Source organism: Colius striatus, chromosome 1, assembly GCF_028858725.1.
Source record: "Colius striatus isolate bColStr4 chromosome 1, bColStr4.1.hap1, whole genome shotgun sequence".
In the NCBI taxonomy this organism is placed as follows: Eukaryota; Metazoa; Chordata; class Aves; order Coliiformes; family Coliidae; genus Colius; species Colius striatus.
Window position 1 is genome coordinate 20,621,930 of NC_084759.1, and position 26,895 is coordinate 20,648,824.

Sequence of the window (26,895 nt, forward strand, 5' to 3'; positions counted from 1 at the left end):
TGAAGGAGGTAAGTCGCTGAATTGAAAGGGGGTGAGCAGAGTCTGCAAGAAAAGCATCTGTAACTTGCCTTTTACCAGAACACTCTGGACGTCTCTCTCTCCCAGACTCCCAGCTTTTAGGCACTGGAGTCATAGAATCACAGAATGGTAGGAGTTGGAAGGGACCTTTAGATCATCTAGTCCAACTCCCCTGCAGAAGCAGGTCCACCTAGATCAGATCACGCAGGAATGCATCCAAGCAGGTCTTGAAGACCTCCAAGGAAGGAGACTCCACACTCTCCCTGATCAGCCTGTGCCAGGGCTCCCTCACCTGAACAGTGAAATAGTTTTTCATATGTTTAAATGTAACATTTTGTGTTCCAGCTTCATCCCATTACCCCTTGTCCTTTTGCTATCTACTACAGAAAAGAGGGATGTCCCAGTCTCCTGACACCCACCCTTTGGATATTTCTAAATATTAATAAGATCTCCCCTCAGTCTCCTCCAGACTAAACAGCCCCAGTTCCTGCAGCCTTTCCTCATAAGGAAGATGTTCCAGTCCCCTGATCATCTTGATGGTCCTGCACTGGACTCCCTCCAGCACTTCCCTGTCCCTCTTGAGCTGGGGAGCCCAGAACTGGATACAGGACTCCACATGAGGCCTCATGAGGGCAGAGTAGAAGGGGGAGAAGAACCTCCCTTGACCTGCTGGCCACACTCTTCTTGATGCATCCCAGGATGCCACTGGCCTTCTTGGCCACAAGGGCACATTGCTGGCTCATGTTCAGTTTATTATCAACCAGCACTCCCAGGTGTCTCTCTGCAGAGCTGCTCTTCAGCAGGTCAATCCCCAGCCTGTACTGATGCATGGGGTTGTTCCTTCCCAGATGCAGGACTTTGCAGTTGTCCTTGTTGAACCTCATGAGGTTCCTCTCTGCCCAACTCTCAAGCCAGTCGAGATCCTGCTGAATGGCAGCACGGCCTTCTGGGGAATCAGCCAGTCCTCCCAGTTTGGTGTCATCAGCAAACTTGCTGAGGGTTACAGTCTGTCCCCTCATTCAGAGTCCTGTGATCACTGACATAGTCTCCAGCTCACCGCAACAGCACAACCCTCCTCATCCCCTCTGTGAAGGCATTACCAGCTGTCAGTGAATAGAGCCACTCTCATTTTATCCTGCCCTCTTCCAGTGAAACCTATTATCAAGCACTGAAAATGTGAGAAAAATCTTCATAGGGCCCTCAGCAAGTAATCTAACCTCTCAGCTGCAGTCACTCAACCTGCAAATTGAAGCACATACCTACTACACACATTCTGTAAAATGTGAAAATAATGTTCGTATTTATGTTTTCTATAAGGGTAGTAGCATATACAGGTAGCAAATTCTAAGACTATATTGTGATGGAAAGACTGTTACAAAGCAAAACAAGCACATTTAGAGATATTTTAAGAGCAGGTTCTTTCAATGAAGAAAAAGAACTAAAAGCTTTTACACCTTAGGAATAACAGGGAAGTGACTGGCTTTAGGTCTCTTCTGATTGAGACAACAACAAACAAGAGCACTGTGCAATTTAGTCACAAAACCGGAAAGCAATTTGTTTTCCTTTATTTTAAATTAATGAAATTTGAAGAACTACTTTCTAAATACCCAAGACACACTCAAACATTAAGAAGTGTATTTTAAATAAAAGATATTAAGAAGTCTTAAGATCTCAATATTAAAAACTGAGGAAATTAACATCCATTGTTTTTATTTATTTAAAACATTTATTTATTTAAAACATTTAAAAAATTATTTATTTATTTATTTATTTATTTATTTTTATTTTATTTATTTATTTATTTATTTAAGCTAGAGAAAACACATATATTAGCTTCTTATAGTCCAAATCTGCATTCAAGTAGGTCAATGAACTTCAGAGGAAAACCAGGCTTTTTCTCCTTAAAGGAAGCAGATGAAATCACTCTGTAGTTTATGTCAAAGCATTTAATATTGTAAGTTATTTCTGAGTTTATAACTACAAATAGCCATAAAAAGAGAACTACATTAAAATGTTAAGGAAGTTCTTAAAAAGAAATGAAACGGGAAAAGTGTTAAAATTTCTACAGCAAGTGTCAAAAGATGAAAAGGCAGCAAATTAGAAAGTTCGTAACATTCCAATTTTAAAAAGGAATGGTCTGATGATAAATTAATTAGAGTGGCAAGTATGCAGTGAGAGGTGACCAAAATACAAAGCAACAGAGAACACTGAACAAAATTCAGGAGATTAATTTCATAGGAATGTACCTACAGGACAGGGAAAAAAAAGGCAAAGAAATTAAGTTCATAAAAGGTTTTCTTCAATCAAATTCAGAGAGTAGTCACTAGAAGAGTTTGAAAACAAACTCCCAAAGAAAATTGAATTAGTTCAATGTTTGGTTTAGATCTAAATCATCAGTCTCCATCATTTCAAAATCTAAAATCTTTTGAAAATTAAAGTTTCTCATAATAAAAAAAATTATAACTGCACCTGTACTCAAGGACAAGAGGGAAAAGGTGGGGAGGTTTCTTGGCTAAGCAAACAGTGAATTTGTTACACGAATAAATGCTGGTCTTACCACCGTTATTACTTTATTTCCCATCTTTGACTCCAATACAAAAGTACAACTCTCATTTAGAAAACACCTGAGGCCTTGCTCCAATCTCCTCATTCTCCTATGAACCTACTGAATACCTTCACTTCGCTTTCTAATTCTGCTTCCTCAACACTCAGCTCTGCTGCTGACCTGGCCAACAGAACCTTTTCTTCTCCCCTCTCTTGGCAGTTGGCACTGCCTCAGAAGCCTAACACTTGTAAGATGTGTTGTATTGTTCTTCTGATCCAAATTCCTAGAAAGCAGATTATTTCCTTTCACAAAAATACTGCACTCTTGGTGTTTCCCATATAAACCTCTTAAAAAAACCATTACAACACAGACTTGTGTGGAAATAAAAAAGAGACAACCACAAAAGTTGCAACAAACCCACCACACACTAAGGCTTATTATAGCCTTGCAGTTTACTCCACCAATGCAATGTGCAAAGGCAGAAACCTGGTTGTTGAACCCCACAGATCCATAAAAGCAAACAAGAGATTTACAACATCTTAGATCGCCTTAGAACACTGTCTTTGTGCAGCATGAGTATTCCCCCACACTCTGATGCACTGTTAGCTCTACAACTTCTATTTGTTGCAATGGGCAATGTCAGTAAATAGGATTTCTCCAAAACACACAGATCCACTGCAAGAGACTGAATAACCAAACTTTCTGCTATAGAAAACTGTTAAACTGCTGAAGAGCTACCAGTGTAATTCTTACTAGATTAGAAATTGTCATTATTTCATACTTTTTGGATACAATCATTGATTTAGTTTGTGAAGCACATAGATTTAAATAGTATGCATTACTACTCTGTAAAGAAGAACACTATTCAGACTTGATGTTTCTGATTGTCCGTGTGCAAGGGACATACTAACATTTTCATCTTACCACTTATCTTAAATGTTTTCTACTGATTTAATCAATGGTATTGTCCTTTCAAGCCTAAGCTGGATTTTCCATTTAGAGCTTTCATTGACAGAATCAAACACCCCATCAACCATCTGGCTTTCCATATGCTTCTCATAATTGCCCTTTCTTAATTCCTCTTTTACCTCTCAAATTGTTCTTTCAGCACATCCTCCAAATAATCCCCAGATTCTGCTACAAAGCTGAAGAGGAGATAAGATAGTGATCCTAACTTCTCTTCTTTTACTCTGCCTCTAGAGAAATGCTACATTTACCTCTAACAGATCCCTACTTCAGCATTGTCATCTTTATTTAAAATCCTGTCCTGCATTCCAGACATCTTCTATGGCTTGCTATCACACTGTTAGAAGACAGCTATTGATTTCCACATTATCTCAATGTTTTCCATTACCCTGGACAAAGTTAAGACAAATAAAATCGATAAGCAAATTAGAAAAAATTACCACTAAATATTAATGAACCTCCAAGAGCTTCACTTCTTGTAACTGCTATAGAACGATTAGATAAATCAATAAAGGCAAAAATTGTGATTACTATTGCTTCTCAGTCTAATCAATTTATTATCTAATTACCCAATATTACTTTCAATTATCATTAGCTCTGTCATTCTTTCCAAATGGTCATTGAATATAGCTTGCTAATGAAGAGCTAATTCACCTTTTCTTGGTGAATTTAAATTCTTCAAGCCTACTACACATTTAGGGCATATATATACTGTGTTGGTAAACCCAATCTGTAGGACAGATCTGAAAACCACCCAAGTAACAGTATGTCAGAATTTCCTTAGCCAACCACCATACCTGAAAAACAGCACCAATATGCCATAGGTGTACTGGAATCCCATTTTGTTATCTGTTACAATTCACAGAATTTTGGGCCATAGAATTTTACTGTTTGAAGCTAAATTAAGCAAAATTATTGTACTATGCAAAAAGTTAAGAGCACTTTGAGGTATCTCAGCTGTTGAGGTATCCTCATGTGTATGGTTGAAAGCAATGACTTAAACACAGATCTCCTCTCAAACCTACTCCATCTGGACTACAGAAAGGCAGAATTTGTTGATATTCATTATATATTAGGAAGCTTGTCCTTTATGAGAACTTTTAAGGGTATAAAATGTGTAAAAATTGAAGATTAGGCATACAATACACATTTACTATTGGGAAGGAACAACCCCACACACCAGTACAGGCTGGTGGTCGGACTGCTGAAGAGCAGCTCTGCAGAGAGACCTGGGAGTCCTGATTGACAATAAGCTAAATATGAGCCAGCAATGTGCCCTCGTGGCCAAGAAGGCCAATGGCATCTTGAGATGCATCAAGAAAAGTGTGGCCAGCAGGTCAAGGAAGATCAGCTTCCCCTCTATTCTGCCCTGGTGAGGCCTCATGTGGAGTCCTGTGTCCAGTTCTGGGCTCCCCAGCTCAAGAGGGACAGGGAAGCGCTGGAGGGAGTCCAGTGCAGGGCCATCAAGATGATCAGGAGACTGGAGCATCTTTCATACGAGGAAAGGCTGTGGAAACTGGGGCTGTTTAGTCTGGAGAAGAGGAGATTGAGGGGTCATATTATTAATATTTAGAAATATCTAAATGGTGGGTATCAGGAGGTTGGGACATCCCTTTTTTCTATAGTAGATAGTAACAGGAAAAGGGGTAATGGGATGAAGCTGGAACATAAAAAGTTCCACTAAACATATGAAAAACTATTTCACTGTTCAGGTGAGGGAGCCCTGGCACAGGCTGCCCAGAGGGGCTGTGGAGTCTCCTTCCTTGGAGGTCTTAAGACCCACCTGGACATGTTCCTATGCGACCTGATCTAGGTGACCCTGCTTCTGCAGGGAGGTTGGACTAGATGATCTCTAAAGGTCCCTTCCAACCCCTACCATTCTATGCTATTCTATGCTATTCTATGCTATTTCTATTCTACTATTAAGTCTTAAATCCTCTCTCGACTTGGACAAGAAGTTACGGAAACAGATTATTTGTCAACAAAATAACACACCCAAGAAAAGAAAAGAAGAGCTTTGATGGAAAGCCTGAGCTCTGTTACAGAACTCACAACAAGCATTAACAGTTAAACTACTGTATTTCCCCTTTACAGAGAAACAACACATCATTTTGGAGGGGTTTCAGCTTTCATGAGAAAGGAAAAAACCCACTAATTTAAGTCACGGTGTTTGAGATGCGCTCAAGTCAGATTATCAGCAAGAGTGCTTACTGACTGCACAATCTATGCCCAGACTGCAGACTCTTGAACCATACCAGTGCTAAGAACCTAGAGCTAGAGACATATGTTATAGTAGCAGAACAGCATTAGAAAGAATTAGTTTCATTAAGAAAAGCAAGATGATTGGTCTTGTTAAATCAACTTGGTTTAAATATGTACTTCCTGAAGCCCCAATAGAGAAAATAATTTAATCTTTTGTTTCAGAACAATGCCATTTCTAACAAGACACACTTTTAATGGGTAATACCAGAGATTAAAATTCAAATTATTCCTTAAAACTAATGATGAATTGAGTAATTTAGTATGTTTTTTCCACCATTGCTTTCCCCTTTGGGCTCAGTACTCTTTTTTCCAAAATAATTTAATACCAATAGCAGATGTGAACATATCATCAACAGTCTTCCACAGATTTTTTTCTTTAACTGTATTTATTCATATTATGAACTACAAGCTACATATTTTAAACAGTTCTTAAGACTTATACATTTTAATAGCAAGAAAGCAATTATAAAAATACCCTCTAATTAGTAAAATGATATAAAAAGTTGTTAAATACACAGTCCAATTTTAACAATTATTTCAGTAGCATATTTCAACAAACACACTGAATTCTGAAACATGTTCCAATAAGTATGTGTATTCAAAAACTATATCTTTTTTTTCTTGTTTTAATTATTTCCTCAGTTGCAGTCTTGTAATTTAACAAATCCACTGGTGGCATTTCAAAGCAATCAAGTTATGGACTGAAACTTACATTAACCAAACCAAAATAGTGCTCATTGACTGGAAATTGTTCCGGACCAATCTCTTTCTCCAAAGCTGAGGCATTGGCGCCCTAGAAAAAACACAAAACCAGTAAAATATTAGTGTTGTAACTATATACGCAGTGAATTTAACTAGTTAAGAAAAGAAAGGTAAAGTTTTTTGGTAAATGACCAAAACTAACCAACCAAAGTACAGCCCCCTCACTGACAACTCTCTCACCGAAAAAAATTCTTCCTCATCTCCAATCTAACCCTCCTCTGGTGCAACTTGAGGCCATTTCCTCTTGTCCTATGAGTCACTACTTGGGAGAAGAGACTGACCCCCATCTTGCTACAATGTCCTTTCAACTAGTTGCAGAGAGTGGCCACCTCTCCTCTCAGCCTCCTCTTCTCCAGACTAAACAACCCCAACTCCCTCAGCCACTCCCCATCAGACGTGTGCTCCAGACCCTCTACCAGCTTCACTGCCCATCTCTGTACACACTCTGTACACACTCCAGCATCTCCAGATTATCTTCAGAATCTCTTTCTTCTAGTGAGGAGCCCAAAACTGACCACAGCATTCAAGGTGTGGCCTCACCAGAACAGAGTACAAGGAAATAATCACTCCCCTGATCCTGCTGACCACATTGTTTCTAATACAAGCCAGGATGCCATTGGCCTTCTTTGGCCACCTGGGCACACTGCTGGCTCATGTTCAGCCACCTCTCAACCAACACCCTCAGGACTAAGGAGGCTCAGTTCTGTTCCCTGCCGGTCTTCCAGCTCAGTAAGACGGTTACCCAGAGAAAAACTGGGTTTATCGTTGAAGATTGAGATGAAGAAAGCATTGAAGTACCTCAGCCTTTTCCTCATCCTCAGTTGCTATGCTTTCCGCTGCATCCACGAAAGGGTAAGGATTCCCTTTCGTCCTCATTCTGTTACTAATATATTTATAGAAACTTTTCCTGTTGTCTTACAGCAGTGGCCAGCTAAGTTATAATTGTGCCTTGAGTCTTCTAATTTTCTCCCTGTATAACCTCAGAACGCCCTTGTAGTCTTCCTGAGCCACCTGACCCTTCATAAACTCTCTTTTTCCTCCTGAGCTCCAGCAGAAACTCCATGTTGAGCCAGGATGGTTTTCTGTCTGCCAGTTCACCTTCTAGCACATGGCAACAGCCTGATCCTGTGCCTTTAAGATTTCCTTCCTGAAGAATGTCCAGCCTTCCTGGATTTACTTGCTCTTCAGAACTGTCTCCCAAAGGACTCTGACAACCAGCTTCATAAACAGGTCAAAGTGTGCCCTTCAGAAATCAAAGGCAGCAGTTCTGTTGGCCCTCCTCCTTGCTTCTCTGAGGATCAGGAACTCCACTATTTCATTACTGCTCTGCTGAAGACAGCCTCCAACCATCACATTCCTCACAAGACCTCTCTGTTCACAAACACCAGGTCCAGAAAGGCACCTTCCCTTGCTGGCTTTCTCACTAGCTGTATGAGGAACTTGTCTTCCATACACTCCAGGAACTTTCTGGACTGTTTCCTCTCCGCTGTGTTGTATTTCCAGCAGACATCCAAAAAGACATTAAACGGCAATGCAATACATGTGGTGTTGGAGTGCGTTCCAAAAACTGTGGCCTTTGCCCAACAAATCTGTTTAGTCTGATCCTCAAAAAGCAGGCAGAGACTTAAACTTTGGTTACCCTGGGGTTCCAACCAATGACTGATGACTGAACTAGTGCAATAAGCACTGGATTTCTAAGGAAAGAGAGTGGTTTTATTTAGAGGCTGAAAAAAACCTACTCTGGAAAATTCAGAGAACAAAAAAGCCTAGCTTTCTATGAGCTCTTACACCGATTACTTTTGAGGAAAGCAAATACATTCAACTCTTAATCCCTTTTGTTGCACACAATAATACTTGAGATATACAGAGATAGATAGAGGTATGTATATCTCCTCTATCAAACAAATACATGAGCATGAATATTCCAGTCTAGAGACAGGTCAAAATGAAGCTAAAATAGCACCTAGTATACAGCAAAGAATGTTAAAAGCAGATGCAATTCCTTCCCAACAAGTTCCTTCTTTATATCACAGATGTAGCAAATAGCCCTGGACATTACAAGAATAAAATTAAATCAAAATCCCAAACTGCATTAAAAACAGCACACGGGATTTCACAGGTTAATTACAGATAGGCAGGAGGGGGACAGAAATAAAACTTGGGACTGTATCGACACATATAAAATTAAAATAAAAGTCTATCACATGCTATCTGCCGTGACATAACTGTGGCACTGTGAAACTGAAGAGTGGTTACACAATTGTAGCTTAGTAGTTCTGAAACAGGAAACGCATGGTCAAAGGCCCATTAGGAGGAAAACAGCTTTATCTAGAATAGAGCAAGAGACAGTTTAACTCCACACTCAAGACAGCAGAGCTCTGCTCTATTCACAACATGGCCCCAGACGCTTTCTCATTAGTCACACCCCCCACAATTACTCAGTATAAAGCCTCTTCTTTACAAGGACTTGGCTGCATGGCTTACTACTTTAGAAGTTGTTCTCAAATGGTGATGATGGTGCTAAGGAAAAGGGGTATAAACTTTCATTCAGGATTAAAGCACTCCACAACTTCTGAACATTTAGTTTTACAGCCTTATTGAAATATATGCACAAGCTCTGGAAAGGTGAATATTATTTACAAATAAACTAGAAAAAAATACCAAACAAAACAAAACTGCAGAAGCTCTTTTACCCTGCTTTTAAAATCTCTACTTCTTCAAAAATAACTAAGTTCACAAGTCAGCTTTTAGGTAATTCTTTCTCTTTTCAAATCTAGGGTGGAGTAGTTGCATTATTCTATCTTTGGAAGGAAGAATGTTATGGTATAAACTTTGATGTTTCTGTTTTTTACAGACCTGAACATTGTGTTTACTTTTCTAGCACAATAAAGATCCTAACTTGGCAGTCAGATAGACATGCTAAGATACTCCATTATTGTTATGTTTTTCTGATTATTCAAGGCTGTTTCATTCAAGGCCTAGATTTTCACGATTCCAAAGCACAGCATTACTTATGTTTGAATGCAGTTGTTTATGAATGTTTTATTACTACAAATCAGCATAAAAACCCTTCAGCTACTTAGATTTCCCTTTACAGCTCTCTTTTTCTGTCATAAGGGTATTTCTCCCCCCCAAAAGTCATCATTTATGTTGTGCACAGTGTTCTGGTTGCAGAGAGAAAGAACGTGGCATGCAGCAAGGGTGTGAAAGAGCACACTCAAATGCATGTTCACATCTGACCCATAAAAGCTATTTTAAAACCTAACCATCCCTGCAAAATGTTTCCTATTCATTATGGCAGCACACATTGGCAGTCTGGGTTGACTCTTCCATTATGCAAATACAGATGCAGAGGAGAAGCACTGTGACACCACTAACTCTTATGGTACCACATCATCTTTTGGACAAGAGGACAGCAGAGGTTAAGGCAGAAGTGAGGTCTATCTCTTTTCATCAGTCAAGAAGGACTTGGGAAGATTTTAGTCTGTGAGGTGTGCCGCAGAATATAGAATTTCTTCCTCTGCCACTGAACTGGGACGTGGGAAGACCCCAAAATTAACCTCTCTTTTTAGGGAGGACTAACTGAACAACCTGTGCAATAGGTGTTCAGTCCCCACATAGCAACTTAGTTTTGACATTGTGCAAACACAGAAAAGAGCATCATCAGCTTTGGTTAGTACACCCACCTCCAGTTTCCCCTACCCTTCCAAGTGAAAGCGCACAGGGTCATTACCCAGAAGTGGGAAAGAACAGAGGCACAACATAAATAAAAAAATGTTAATCTTGCAATAGTCCTGGCACATACCAGGTTCTGCATCATATTAGTATGAACCTGTATGTCATCAAACACTGCCTTGCATCACCCTGCTTCCAGCACAGAGATAATTACACAGGCATACAGACACACGTTTGCCACAGTTAACGTGCTGCAGCCTTGCAAAGTGGAAAGTTCAGCAGCTAAGGTGTGTATACAAGAACACAATATGAAATCAAGATTTGTTTAACTTCTACTTGATACTGAAAACAATCCTGTAAACAATGTTGACATACCAAGGGTTAGAAAAGAGTGTTCTTACACAAAATGGAAGTTAGGTAGAAAGCTGAACTGCTGTAATGCATCATCCTGTGTTTAACCTCAAACTGATATGTCACAAGTAATCTTATTTAATCATGTTCAAATCAGATGAACATTTATTGCTTATATTCCCCATCAAATTAAAGAAAAAAGACTATATTATTACATTTTACAAAGATCCTCTTAGATGCTGACTTCTTAATAAAAGGGATAAGAATCCATGTTTACCATGGAAGGCCCTTAATTAAGTTTCTCAGCTTCTACTTTCAAAAGAGATTGATGCTTCTGTAAATCAATACATTTAACAGTAACCAAATGAGTGCTTTGTTTCAGTTTAGTGGAATCCCAATCCAGAAAACACCGTGGGAGAGGAAGGTGTAGTGTCTTTCAATTAAGTACAGTTGAATTTTCCAGTTTTTAGGAATTTTCAAGTTTTCCATCTCTACATTTACCCCAAGTTCTAAAGTAAACTAGAAAAATCCAACCCTGATACTGTTCATTTCAGTGGAAAAGGGAAAAACCATAAAGTGCAGACAAATTATGTGGGTTTATTTGTTTAGTGTTTGACTTGCTAAAGCACTAATACTGGTCAATGCCACTTCTGCTTTTATTATTGCCTTTTCTCACCACCTCAGAGGTCAAACCATTGTGGTTCCGCATGTCAAACTAATACTCCCTGAGACACACTAATACCTACCATATGGGTAAGCTAACTGGAGCCAACCTGTACAGCAAATCAGCTAGTGCTTATGATCTGAAATACACACTTTGGGATTCAGAGGATTTGGCCAGACTAGTTCTAAGCCGGCTCTGTGACTGGACACCCAACTGCAGGTGAACTGTGTTGCTTGATTCAGTTTCCTCCAAAAGGAATCTAATTTGTGCACTATGTCTAAGATAGATGTATGATTAACAAAGTAGGGTCAGTTGGGATGCCTGGGAGAACAACTTCAGAATTGCACACATCTTACCTGAACTAAAACACTAACAAAACTATACTAAGCATTTGTCTACAGAAAAAAAAAAAGCCACTCTATATTAAAAATACCATCTAAAAACAGATCAGTGAGTAGGTAAACAACTCCAGTTTTAAATCCTACCTTGTTGTTACCATCCAACCTATTCAGCAACATTTCTCTTACAAAGACTTCATTCCTAACCAGTTTAAAACTCTTTGAAGATTGAATTGGTGTTAGTCTTACTGGGGTGGGAAGGGAGGGGGTTTATCTATCCCTTTCTAGAATAAATATCAGTTGATGGTGGGTCATCTTTTCAGTAGTTTGCTGTTAACAGCTTTATCCTCTAGCTTTACTGTGTTGTAAATTTCCTGAATAAAACCAAACATTTCACCTTTAAAATAAATTTCTTGTCTCAAAACTTATGTTTGCTGTCAAAATTCTAAAGATCTATGTCTCCCTTCACACATGTGCCGTGCTAGATCCTTCCCTGTAATGCTCTCCACCTCCCCTCAAGATGCAAGGAACAATAAACATAAAAGGTGACTCACGTAATTAAACCATGTTGCACAGGGATATGCAAGCCAAATTTTTTTTGGCAATAGGTAAGTGAACAACAACAACAAACCCCTCACAAAACAGAACTTTTCTTCTTCCTAATGACACAAAGGTATTACAAGTAAAAGAGAAACTCAGGAACAGTGAATAATTCCTTGAACAAAAAGGAAAGACTACAAGTGTAAAATTTATTTTATTATAATTCACAAAAATAAATCTCAGTATAGAATTACTCATTTACCAGTGCTTTCACTTTTTTTCTGCCACATATTAGAAGACTCTTCCTTGTCTGTGCCACTAGAGAAGGCATATATAATTTCATAGCACTGTGACTGATGGAATCTTCTGTTAAAGAAGAAATACATAACTCTACCCTTCCAGTTGTATTTTACCAGGATATGTGAATTCATGGCTTTCCATGGATTTATATGAATCAAGATTAAGAGCAAACAGAATGGCTATATTAAATCAGTTTATAGCTGTGGTTTCGACTGCGGCCAAAATGGAAATGCATTTCTTTTGATCGCTTTTCTAGCCCAGGAAGCAGAAGTGAAATATGCTGAGTGGGATTCAATAGCCCTTGTTGTTCATTTATTTGCAAAAGAATATGCATTAGTAATACACAACTTGATCATCTAAATCTGAAATATTTTGATAAGTTTCAGTTCATATTTTTTAAGTACTTACAAACACTGTTATTTTCTTAACTCATTAGTTTAAGACATAGTCCTGTATATTCTAATCACGTGCAGCTAAGACAAAAGCTTTTTATTGAGTACAAAGTAAAGACATCTCTGTCTGGACAAGGAAAAGGACTGCAGAGCACAAAATGACCTTCTCTTCACATTTGGTATATCTACCAAACCCATCTTTTTAAGCTTCACTGAGCACACATAACATATTTTCCTTCACATAAACTAGATATACTTCCTTTAGTTTTGAATATTCAAGTCAAAGATTAGTTACTGAGACTTGGAAAATTAGGGCTTTGAGCTTGGCTGTTTTGTGGAATGAATCTCCAAAACATGAAAAGATGTAATTAAGCTTCTACAATTCTTCCCCAGTTGCTGCCAGACTTGAAATGGACTTCATCTACTATCCCCAACACACAACGAAATTAAACTGCTAAAAACTCAAATACTGACAAGATAAGTTGTATTTATACTGCATCCTTCCAGAAAATTCCTGGGGTAACGCTGCTTATGGGATCACATGCCTTTGCTTCAGTTTGCCCTGATCAGATGGATTTTCAGGAGCATTGGTGCAACACCTCTCATAATGACACTTCAGCAGGGTCCCAAAAGATCAAAACTATTACCTTCAAAGACTTTTAGTTAAAGGTTAAATTACACTAGCAGACGAGATAGGAAGTCTGTGAGATGTATTTAAAAGAGGATGTGATGGTGACCTTAGAAATCTTTCACTGCCAAAACAGCGAGACAGTTACAAACATTGTATTCATCTTTTAGAAAAATCAGACTTACCTAATTACACAAAATGGAGAAGGAGGGGGATGGGAACACATTGGCTCAACCGCTTTTGTTGATAAACTGCACACTGTGGTGTGTTTCACATGCTTTTCTAAAACACATAATTCCTGTTTCATAAACACAAGTATGTTGCTTTTGTAACTTCTCATTTTCATGGAATTATAAAAAAATAACCTCAGTTTATGAAAAATGGCTATTTTTTTCTCCAGTTCTGGTCTGTTTATGTTAATACACCATTCTGGTTCTATGATACAAAAAGCTCTATGTTTTTTTTTCCTCAACTGATGGATCAGATAGACCTGATGGTAATAAATTGTTAAAAGCATTTAACTTTAGCAAACTTCCTAAGCTAGGAAAACAAGTTATCCCTTAAACAGGGCTTTTGTGCACCTCTTTCCTTCAACAAATTTGAAAGAGAAAAGGACATACTATTTACTAATAGTACAATGACAAACATCTTTTCACATTTTTACAGAATCATTCCTAGAAGCTTTAATGCAGATTATTTGCTTCAATAGTTTAAAAAATAAAAGCAAAGACTATATAAATGACCAATCTACATATTTAAGCTTTGTCTAGTAACAGGATCAGTTATTCCCTCTGACACACGTAAAAATTCTATCAGCAAGACTAGAATCCACGTTTTCGCTTAATTTTTTCTTCATGCTTAAAACTTACAAGTTGGAAATATGTATACACCAGCTAAAAAGGAACATTTATATAACAGAAATTATCCAACTGGTAATATGCCAACTAAATAATTCTTTGTGCTGGTATAAATATTGCTTTACAGCTACTCCAGAGATTTTTTTCTTCATGTCTTGCATTTGACATTTGGTTTATACTAGAGTAAAATTCATATTTGATGTAAATTTAAAATGAATTTCTCTAAATTAATTAGTATTCCAAGCAGTGTCAAAAATCCAGTATTTTAAAGAGCAAATGTATACACTCAGTCTTTTATTACCATATTGTAGCAGGTTACAACTACAAAAATTATGATGACAAATGTCACAATCATGCTGGAATCTTAGTGTCATCCTTATCATGAAATATTCTCCTGACAAGAACTCCAACAGACTAGTGAAGCTTCCTGCTGTGGTTTAAGCTCTTACCCCAACTGTCTAACAAAGCTTCTCCAAAATTTCACGTCCCTGCGACAGAATCCCCACAAGAGAACATGCCCCTGAACACTCCAATCCACTGATCAAGGCGGATTCAGGCCATAATGCCAGGGTGAGATGAAGTGGCTGAGACACAGCACATGTTCCTTCTTGCCAACCCTGCTACATCAGCATGTCAGACAGCTGGACAAGACAACATCGTAACACTGCTATTATCTCTGTGTGACTGTAGCCCTGTCTTCCTCTGCTTTCTGTCCTATCACCTCCTCACTTTGAAGCTGTGTTTTTTCATAACGTTTCTTTCCTTGCTGTAGCTCTCAATTCTCACTTCTTCTGTCTTCTGTACACCTTCCTGTGGAATCTGTTAACCTGATCATCAGTTAATGTTTAGGTATTACAACTCGTGCTTCGGGGGAGACAGTGCAATTAGAAGGAACAGGAGTGAGTACATCATAGCCCCTTCTGGCAGACTGTGAGCTCTGGCAAACATCAATTTACATTAAGTGAAGATTTCACAATCAGGTTTGAAAGCCCTATTGTAAACAAATGATTCCTTAAGCAGTAGTGAAGGCCATACATATATACAGCTACCTAGCAGTTACTTATAAAATTTGCCTGCAATGAATGTTTTTATAAAGCCTCTCTGCTGTGACATCTGAGGTAGGTGCACTACAATCTTCCCTTGGCTGGGCACTTCCAGGGTTTGTTTCCTCTGAGCTGCCTGTTTTTCCTCATATGCTTGTTAAAACGTAAGTACCTTTGATATCTCTTCACCCTTGTCAAAATGTGACTGAAACACGCAAAAGGGTACAGGTAACAGTACTCTTAGACAGGAGACAGGCAGGAAAAGGCCAATAGCCAGCCATTCAGTGTGACTCCACAAGTCTTACTCCTTTAAAAAACAAAACAAGAATTTGGATTGTAAGACGGGCACAGACTTCTCAGGCAGAACACACCATTACACCACACACCTAGCTACATCTGGTCGACATCTAGCTGTAAACTCTGTATCTGATGTCAGTGCTGCGGGGCTGACCTGACCACTGAAGGCATTCAGTGACACTGACCCTAAGATGCTAAACTGGTAGATAGAAGAGGCAACATGTTGACAAATACCTGAAACATGAAGAAAGTATTTTCATGTCTAATGCTACAGCTTCTAGATTAGCATAGTTTTAAAATTTCATTAAACTTTTTCAGGTTGTGCTGACATATTCAACCAGTTTCTAGAAGAAATACTGAGAAACAAGTACTACTACCATTGCAAGTTCCTCTGTATGTCTGAGACTGACACCTTTGTGGCTTTTTGTAGCTTTTAAACTTTTTATCTTCTCTTTGCTTCAGCTACTGTAAGACTTGATCCCTTTCAACTGCTGGCATGTGTTTCCTGGATTGTAGACAACAGAAGCAGAAGTATAGATTCAATCTCTGTTTTATGGTATCGCTTGGGGCACATCTTCATTGCAGTTAGCATGAGTTACTTCAACTTCTCAGTCATGCATAAAACTCCCATATAATTCAGTCAGGTAAGACTGACTGCAGTTTAATGCATGGACTGCAAACACATTTAAAAAAGAGGAAAAATAAGAAAGACCTTTGCAACAAGAACAGTGGCTAAATCACTCAAGGGCAAAGGTATTTTCCAGGTCTCCAGTGCTTTTCCACAATTTCCACCCTTGTAACTGACTTACTACAGCACAAGGAACCAAAGGAGTGCTGATGCAGAGTGATGAAGACCAAGGAGGCTCAAAGCGGATACACCACCAGAAGCCAATAGTACAGGAAGAGCTCCACCATCACTAGTATAAACACTGGAGTGGATCTATTAACTAATGAAGCACAAAAAAGGACTAACTCTTTGTAGGCATAATATGCTCTTGTAAGATCATTTCAAAAGGCACTGTAGCTAACAAACTAAAAATACTGTATATTACTGTACCTACACAACCTGCCAGTACTGTAAAATGTAATATAATGCTTTCTAATATTCAGAGCTTGAGCAACAAGGATAAAATGCATAAAACACAGGTGAGTCAGCAGAAGCAAAGCTTGAATTTGGATACAAAAAAGGAAGTCATGAAATGCAGGACTGCAATGGAAGAGTTGCTTCAACATAGTTCCAGACTGCTCTCTTACAGATTGTAGTGTAAGCACGTGTTAGGTTTATGCATGCGTAGTCTCTTGACAAAAATTGCCTGCTACTGGCTTTTGCACTAATCAAGCAGAAGAAGAGAAGCAACAGCCTGAGAGTTCTCATAAGAGGCATGGAGAAAGGCACAAAAAACTTGTAAGAACTTTTAGGAAGTTGTCTGGCAGTTTATCAAACAATGGGTTGACACAAAGAAGAATTGCCAGGGGGAAAAACAACAACAACGACAAAAAAGTATTACTCAGCTATTCCACTTTGGGTCTGCAAAATATACACTTAAAATGGAGGTCCTGCTCTGGCAGAGGGGTTGGGCTAGATCATCTTTTGAGATCCCTTCCGACCCTCAAGATTCTGTGACCCTGTGATATGTCTCTTGCAGTTATGGTCAGGCAGATCTTTTTAATATTAACATCATTCTAAACAACTCAGAAGAAAATATCAATTCCTTCTTCATGCTAACTTTACTGAAATGTTTTTAATCAGAATCTTATATAATTTATTAAGTGCCGAAGAAACCTTTTACAGCAGGTATCCTGTGCTAGCCATGCCATTGGGCTGTACTAGCTGCTTGGCCAGTCTAGACCTACAACTCCTCTGCTGTCCAGAAGTCAGAAAAGTGAGGTCTCATACTGGACCTAAACCAAAGGGAGCCAGCACTGAATTCATATTGATGCAAAGGCCTACTGTGGGTGAAGAGACATTAGCTATAATTGCAATGAAAGGATATCATCCTAGCTCAAGGATCAATCACACTGACTCCTTAACAGTCTAACCTAAAATCTATCTACTTCAGAGAAGAAAAACCTCCTACCACATTTGCCCATTCAAAGATCTTGGTATACAGCACATGAATTCAAGAAGTCAGACTCTCCAAGTCCAAAGGAAAAGAGCATATCACTCAAATATCACCATATCACAAAAAAAACATTACTCCAGCTGATCAACAGCCACCTGAGCAATCTCACTCCACAGGCTCACACACACTCATTCAAAGCTCTCATAGGCCACCTATGAAATGTCTGTTTGAGATGTTAAAGCTTCTTTGCAGCAAGATTTACGAAAACTACAAATCAGTTTCCAGTAATATCAAACGTAAGCATTTCCCACTCTTTGACATTATGAGACAATGCAATCCAAATTCAGCAAATTAACAAATCAGATGAGTTTTTTTAAGGCACTAGAGTGCATTTTCCCCCTTAACCATCTCTTCCCTTCCCCTGTGAAAACAGATTTGGGAAAAAGAACTTTCATTTGGCTGTGGAATAGGTAAGAAAGAACACAAATGCAAGATCTTTCTTCTGCTATGAACCATCAACGCATCTCTTCCATGACAAGCACTGACTTCTACTGACTAAGGGATATTTCCTTCCTTAAATTCAGCATTCCTCCATCAGTGGATCTGCTGGGCTCCCCACCTCGCTTTGAAAAAACCCCAAGAGAGCCTTATCACATCCGTGTATCTGCTTATGGCTCCAATTTATCAAGAGAGAGTAATGAAAAAGCAATCACTGGAAGAAACCTTCCTATCGGGACCTGGATCGATGCAAACAAAGTCAAATTTTACACGGCACGGCGTGGAGCGCGCGCGGCTGAACAGCCCCGGCGGACACGAACGCCCAGAGGAGGGCCCGTCAGCCACCGGCCGGGCACTCGGGGCGCTGGGGATGGCGAGGAGGAAGGCGCTTCTAGAAACGCTGCCCTAAACCCAACACCCCTGCAAGAAGCAACCCCGAACCGGAGGCACTGCCCCAACACTCTCCCTCCCTGCGTTCCGCACACTTCGAGCAAAAGCTGTGCTCAGTAACCGGCTGCTTCCCTCCCGCTCACAGCCCGGATCCTTCCCTCGCCCCCAGCCTAACCCAGCGTCTGCATCAAGGTTGAGTCTCCCAAAGCCGATTAACCCCGCTCGGCTCCGCTGCCCGCCCACGGCAGCGCTCCCGCTCCGCCGCCGCGGCCGCCTCCCCGTCCCCACGCGGCCGCGCCGCCCACCGCCGGGCGACGCGCAGCCCCGGCCTCCCCCGCAGCGCGCCCCGCGTCCCCACTCCCTGCGAGCCGCTGGGGCAGGAGGGGGCCGGCCCCGGCCCCTCACTCACCATGGTACAGATGGAGGCGATTTTGGAGACTGTCATTAGGATTTCCATCCGCCCAGCGCCATCTTCCGCCCAATCACAGCGCCGAGCCGAGCGGAGCCGGGCTGGGCCGGGCGGGCGGGCGGGTGGGTGGAGGAGGGGATGGGAAGGGGCGGTGGGCGACGGGGGCGGCGGGCGACGGGGGCGGCCCCCTCCGCCCCCGCCCGCCGCGGGCACACGCGGCCCCGACGGCCGGGCGCGCAGCTCTTACCCACCACCACAAGCTTCGCTCGCCCTCAGCCCCGCACGCAGCCGGTAGCCCGCGACCTGCCCCGCCTCCCGCCGCGCCCCAGCGCCGCCGGGTCACCCGCCGGCTGCCCTCCCCTCCAGCCCGTCGGCCTCGGCACCGCCCCCCTCCCGCCCTTCCCTCCCGCCCCCCGGGCCGGCCCCGCGTCCTGTCCGCTCCGCCCCGTCTCCGGCTCTCGCGGCGCCATCACGCCTGCGCGGCTCGAGGGGCGGGGAGCGGTGGGGTGATGATGTGCCGCGGCGGCTTCGCGCGGGTCGCTGTGCCGGGTGACCGCTGTCAGGGGCTCTTCTGCCCGTGCTCCGTGTGGCTCGCCGTGGAGGGTGTGTGAGGCTCTTCTGTCCACGCTCCGCGCGGTACTTTTTCTCTGTTCGGTGTCGTTGCAGTTGAGGTCGGAGGCGCGGTGTCACGCTGGGTGGGCGCTGGCAGCGGAAGAGTCGCGGGGCAGGGATGGAAGTTGGTGGCTGCTGGCTTAATGCACGTGCTGAGCCGTTTCCAGGGAAGTAGTTGCCTTGTGTCCCAGACTTGTGGAGGGTGAGGAGAGAGAGTAGGCGTAACTCAGTGCCAAACGGTAAAATCAGGATAAAAACAGAACTAAATAAACTTTTGCCTCCTATCAGCTTAATCACTCTTAATGCCAAGCTGTCTTCAGAGTGGCTTCTTAACATTAGAACAGCATTTGCCTTCTCAAAGCTGTTCCTCAAGAGTCCCTCACAGGAAGAGGGGGATGTGGAGAGACACACAGTTGGGAATGTCACTCTCCTTTTTCTCCCTTCTTCTCTAGGTGACCAGTCCTTTGGTTTCTGTGAGTCTGGGGTTTGCATGCCCCAGCCTCAGACAACTTAGAAGATAAAGTGGATAGGTAATAATTTCTATCCACTGCTTGACATGTGTACCTTGAAACGAGATCATTTATCTAGCTGTGCCCATTTATCTGCAGACTATAACAGAAATCTGGGTGGTTTGTTCAAGATGTTGGTATCTATGAAGGAAGCCTAAAGCTAGCTAAGATAGGTTCTGCACTCTCTTTTTTTTTTCCATCTATAGGAAACATCTATTGGAGTGAGATCCATTATCATTAAGAATAATGTCTATGTACGTAGGGCCCAGATCACAAATGCATCCTTTGTAAGAAACAAGTTTTCTTGTGAAAGACTCCTAAAATTCCTATGAGCTATTTTAGATTTCTCACGCCCCTCCTGGATTTATTAGTTCCTTCCTATAATAAGATTTTCAATAGTACATCCTGATCATTGGCACATGATACATCTTCTTAGTAATGTTAAGGCCTATTTGTCCTAATCCTTGTCACATCTGTTCTATACACTAAACAGCTATATTTTATGCGAACAATGTATATCTACATCTTCCAAACACAGCCAAATCTCATACACACAGCCATACACTGACAGCTCTATCTTGCTCCACAAACACAGCGACATTCTACAGACACACCTTTATCCTATGAACACATACAGCTATGCCATATACTGACAGCTGTATCTGGCTCCACAAACCCAGCTACATTCTGCAAAAACACCATTGGCATCTTCTATGCCTTTCACTTTCAAAAATAAAGCATGATACTTTCTGTGATCTTCAGAAGTAAATATACTTTAGCAATTAAACTAGTGGGAAGAAGTTTTCCTTCAGCTAAGATGTAAAGAATATTACTTTAAAGTCATATTCTAAAGTTATTTTCCAAAGTCTTTATTGCAACCTGAAATATCCTCAGACAATTCTTTTATATAATATCTGTGGTCTAGGTCTAGAAATGTGTATTTCAAAAGTATAGTATTTGAGAAAATGAGTGCCTCTTGGATGACTACATTCAGAAACTGTTGCCACAGAAACCATGGGGGAGGACAGCATCATGGGAATGAGAAAGATTAGAAACAAAAGAAGTGGATTGGCCATTTATGTGCAAAAAAAAAAAAAAAAAAAGAGCAGTATTTGTCCAGCTACAAGTGTCAAAAATTCAGATACCCAGCAGTTCATCTACTGAAATACAATGCTGCAAGATATATCTGCAATGTTTCCTTATGCATTAACCAGACATGCCCCAAGAGATGCTCCGGTGTAATCCAGAGTGGACAAAGTCTCCAAAAAATGACATGAGGACAATGCGACAACATGCTGTCTCTACAAAGCACACCCACAAAAGCAATTGCACTATTGCAGAAGCTCATTAGATTATCTGGTAGATGATTCTGTATGGAACAAATTATGTGGTGTCAAGTGGAACCATACAGGCTATAGAAAACTGCAGGAATCTTGCACTCAAGTGGAAAGTCAGAGATTGCCTTGAAGTTCTTCCTGCACATACGTAAGGGAAAGAAGGTAAAATACACTTGAAATGTTCTTTCTGGCTGCAGATCCAAGGGAAAACTTAAATATTGTGGAGTAGTGGACCACATTTCAAGAAGAATGAGGAGTGTATGGCTGTGCTGGCCTGCTTCTGACAGGTGCATGCTAATTGTGGCCGGACACTAAGCAGAGGAGCTGGGAAGGTGATAAATTAGTAACATACCCAGACTGATTTTTATTTTAATTTTTTTTTATGCTGTGTAAACCAAGATGGTGTGTCACAAGCAAACTGAGCTCATGCTGCATAGAATGAGGGGAAATACAGAAACACTTTCTATACCATCAACCATTAAAATTAGGTAAAATATGAGGAAGCGAGTAAGAGTAATAGAAATTATTGTTTAATTATCATCATTAACCCCCCTGCAGTGATTGGAATTATTCAGAAATTAAGTATGCCAGGTGTTTGACCAGCTAAAGGAAAACAGTGCAGGTAGACAAGGACTGTGTGGGTGTTTGTGTACATTTGACAAGATGGAGCTTTGAAAGCAGTTACGGAGTAACTGTAGTGCATATAGATCAGTACAGTAACTGACCCTGTCTGAGACAAGGTATCGACAGTATCTCTTATCACTGGAGAGAGACAAAATGCATCAAGAGCATGTTTGCCAACTGTCCAGACAACCCCTGCTGAGGAGAACTTTACCTAGGAAGAAGGAAGTCTCTTGGTCACAGACCTTGAGTTTTGGACTTTCAGCCTGCCTTATGTCTGCTGAAAGCACAACACTTCAGAGTGCAGGCAGTCTCAGAGGTTTCTGAAAAGCATCAAGGATAACTTCTTGATACTGGCTGGGCCAACCAGGGCTGATTGGCAGCTGGATCGGGGGATGTAGTAATCAATGGCTTGCTTATCAAAGCCTGTAGTGGCAGAGAAGTGGAGTACACGATCCCGTGGGAGCTGAGAAAGGACAGCAGCAGGTTACAGACTCTGGCTTTAGGGGAACAGACCAGTTTATTCAGGAAACTGGTAGATGGGATGCACTGAATAACATCTCCAAAGGGTAAATAAAGGTGCTCAGAAAAGCTGGCAGGAGGACACAAGGATCTTAATAAAGAGAAAAACAAATAGATGTATTAGTATTTTCAGCAATGAGAACGCAAAACATATGTGCTGTGAAGAGAAAAAGATTGGCTAAATGGGAAATTCATTTCAGGCCGGGGTTATAAGATCTGTTTGGTAAGTTCATCCTATTCAGATATGATGCGTTTTAATATAGGCATGAGCAGAGTGACTTAAAAATAGAGAGGGTCATATCTGAAGAGATGAGGGCTGTGTTGTGGGGAGCAGTGACTGAAAAGAAATTAAGAGTTGATAGTGACCAGGACAGCAAGAATTAATTTCCAATCTCATGCTATGGTACAAGCAAATAATGGAATCCTTGCCTGTGTAACCAGGGATGTGAGAAGTAGGAAGAGACATTATTTTCCTTGTACCAATGGCATTGTGAAGATTTTTGGGGTAACACTGCACTAGCCTCTGGTGTCCTTATCAAAGGAAGGCTGACAAATTATTTGAGGTTGGAGAAAAATCTTTGCGTGGAGAGACTTTAAAAGCACAATCTGGCTTATCAAAAAGAAGACTGGAAGGTGCCTACAGAGATCTTTAGTCTTGCACAGTGAGAGGCGTAACAGGAAAAATACCTATAAACTGAAATCAAACAAATTTGAATTAGAAATTACACACGTTTCTTAACAGTGGAAGACATTAATGGTTGGAATATGCTGCCAAGAGAAATGGCACATCCAGTATCTCCTGAGGGCTTCAGTTAAAGAGCAGATACTTTTCTCACAGAATTACATTAGTTGAACAGATAGAATTAATTCCCTGTCCTGAGTTTCCCAGAGGGTGTAGTTGTTACTACATAGTATTTGAATTACTGTAACGCCCAGAAACAGAAGTCTGAGGCCAGAGTGCTTCACTTAATGTTTTATTGTGTAAGACTTTAAGAGAAAACCCCGTTCTATCTCCTGAAGAACTAGTACTCCAAATGTGCAGAGGCACCAATAGACATGGAGGAGCAAAGAGAAAATCTAACAAGTGTAAACTGCTGCTGCTCACCCTGTGCCTCTCCCTGTTTCATAACCTTGAGGTTTGGCAGGCACCCTGCTTACCTGGGGTGTGGGGGTGGGGGGGGTTGGCTTTAGAAATTGAAGAGTAGGCATGGTACAGGTATGTTTGTGCCTGTATCATCTACCTGTGACTATAGAGGGCTTTGCTGTGTCTGGGGCATGTCAGATTTTTATTAATGTTCCTTGACAATAGGATTGGTCCCATGAATCTTTTTACCCCGCTGCTAACCAGTCAAACCACCAACTGGCTGGACTATTCCTGCACTATCTGAATGCGGATGTACCACATCTGTTGTTGGACCAGTATGCAGTATGATTGACAGATCATAGCATAATAGGACCACAGGATAATTCAGGTTGGGTGGGACCTCTGGAGGTCTCTAGTCCAACCTTCTTCTCATAGCAGTCAGATCTGAGGTCAGACTGGGTTGCTTTATGTATATATATATCTCTTTACATGTTCTGGCAACTCTTAAACTTGGATCCAGACGTAAAAAGTATTGGGGTTTGGTCCTTGCAAGAAAACCATCTGAATTCACCATCTGTATTTTTATTAACAGATCATAGAATCATAGAATGGTAGGGTTGGAAGGGACCTTTAGAGATCATCTAGTCTACCTCCCCTGCAGAAGCAGGTTCACAGATCAGGTCACGTAGGAACATGTCCAAGCGGGTCTTGAAGACCTGCAAGGAAGGAGACTCCACAACCCCTCTGGGCAGCCTGATAGCCCACTGAAAGTTATCCACCATTCTCATGATAGGTTAACCAGCTCTGTGATGGAAATGCACCATATTTTGTGGGCAACGGATGTTGCAGGATTTGTGCTATGAGGTAGTGAAGAATAAGACACAAAAGACATTTTCCCCAACTTATATTTCATAATTCCAAGAAAACCTGAAGCTGCATCAAGTTATACAGAACTTAAGTCTTAATGCATGATGTGATTGAAATTGGACTCTTCTGGGCACCAGAAGAGGCAAGCAGGAAATACATTTGGAAAGTCATTTTGTATCAAACCATCTTGTACTGACTGACAGGTAGTTAAACATCTATATTAGTAGATTTATCTTTGTACATCACGTTGGAGGCTTATTTTCAGAAAACAGAACTCTTATTTTAAAAAGAGTTGCATGTGCTCTCTGTGAGGCATGAAATGGGGTGACAGTAGACTAACTGGAGGATCTGAGCAAGTCCTTAAACAAGTGATACATTTTATTCATAGGTTCAAAAGGATTAATTCAGCCTCAGTCATAATCATAAGCAAAATTGATAAATTATCACAGAAAACTATACAGACTATAAAAATTATGATACTGTAATTATACCATAGATAAATACTAGTTTATTCCTTAGCTTTTTTTTTATCAGTAGATCTCAGCATATTTTACAAAGAGGTATTGAGAAATAATCATTATTAGACCAAATCTGTAAACAGAATAAATTAGGTGAGAGTTCTCTGACAGGGTAAAATTTGCTCATTATTATGTTTTTCTCACACTCATTTCATAGGACCAAAGCTTTCATCAAGTAAGGGTCTTGGGTTTGGTTTGGGTTTGGGTTTTATTTTTTTAACCAGGGAGTAATATTTGTTTCTTGCAGAGTTCACATATTTGGGATATTTTGATACTTTCATTTTCACAGCTTAGCTGATACTGGGAGTCTTGCCATGGATATAGCTGTCAAACAATTAACCTTTTATTACACAAAGGGTTACCAGCATCTGAAAAGTTAAAAGATAATTTGTTTTTTAAAAACCTACTAAACTGAATACAAATTTTTACCAACAACACTAAAAATGTACATCGGTTAAGACAGATGCCCAAGAAGACTGTAAGAGATAACAATTTAGTTGTGTTGAAAATAATAGTACGTTTCTAAACTGTTATCACCATTTGAGTATTTAGACTCTCAAATGCAGATGGAATTCTAACTGAAAATAATGTTACAGTTCTTAAAAAAAGAGCCCATTTGCAAAATGGGAACTTTTGAAGGATGTATTCTGCGAGAGGAAAGTTACAGTCTGGGTCTCAGTGAACTCGGTACAAAAGGATGTGAGCTAGGCACAAAACCAGTAACTATGTGCTTTTTGACATGGTTCTGAACAGAATCTTTGAAAAATGGGGCCACAAATATATTTAGAAATAAGTTTTTCTTTTTAATATTGTAATGAAATACCTTCAATAATAAAAACTCTTCTTAAAAAAGTAATGGTTTTGATCCTTGATGCAGGCCCTAGGGAAACCAGTGCCCCAGTAATGCTGGTTTCTCCTTAGTATGAAAACCTTGGGAGTCAGTGCCAGTGCTCCAACACTGACTTGGAAACCCCATTACTTGAAGTGAGAAGTGCAAGACGCTTCTTCAGTCTCTGTGTTCCCTACCAGAATACCCAGCAAAGCTTCCCACTGCAGTCAGCAAGACACTATTTTTGTGATCTTTGCTGCAGTTCTCTAAAAGCAAGATTAGCTGTCATGTACTAACAACAGCAACATACAATATGACAACAAGCAGCCTCCAGGTGAAAAGTCTGTGGTGTTACAGTCTCCCCCACTAATCTGTTCTCTGCAGTACCAAGATATAAAGGAAGCTGAGGAGGAATATGTAAAACAGCATGGAGATAGCTATGCAGGGGGAAAAAAAATATCAATAAGAGGTAGAAAAATTACTAGAAACAGCTTTGGGAGATACTAAAATTCCAAAAAAGAGCATTTACTGTTAATAGCCTATGTGTTTCATGACACTAATGGGTGGTTAATTATTTTTGGTTTAATTGAACCATATGTCACAGTTAGCAATATTTTGTGCTTCTGCTGATCTAAAGCTATTGTTCAAAGGCATGTTGCAATCAGTTCTCAAACAATGCTGTCTTTGTCAGCAATACAGGAGTTGAATGATTTTGACTTCTTATTTTGGAAGATTTATACTTTAGAAAATCCACAGTTCCCCTCTGTACTTGCAGATGGTCAGTTAAATGCTCCCATCTGGGTATACTTGTTTGTCTCTGGCTTACTTAGTTTTCTCTCAAAAAAAAACCCCAAAAAACCCAAACATAACAACTCAAACCAAACAACCAACCACAGATTAATGCACGAGCAGCAAAACTAATACAGCTCAATTTCACACAGATTTGTGCCCTGAGTCTGTATACTGTAGTAACCCAGGCAGCACCTTTTTGTCCTGTA

The 26,895-nt window shown here is 40.6% G+C and overlaps 1 protein-coding gene across 1 annotated transcript in view; it reads right to left on the reverse strand.

Moving 5' to 3' along the window:
* The window catches only part of USP12 (ubiquitin specific peptidase 12), a 38,274-nt gene extending 18,971 nt beyond the window's left edge, over positions 1–19,303 (reverse strand). The window contains exons 1-2 of the mRNA XM_061993099.1: positions 18,999–19,303; positions 6,504–6,584 (exon numbers count right to left, since the gene is read on the reverse strand). Of these exons, the coding sequence (XP_061849083.1) occupies positions 6,504–6,584; positions 18,999–19,046 (129 nt within the window). The 5' untranslated portion in view covers positions 19,047–19,303. The remainder of the gene's footprint in view (positions 1–6,503; positions 6,585–18,998) is intronic.
* Positions 19,304–26,895: the final 7,592 nt, after the last annotated feature.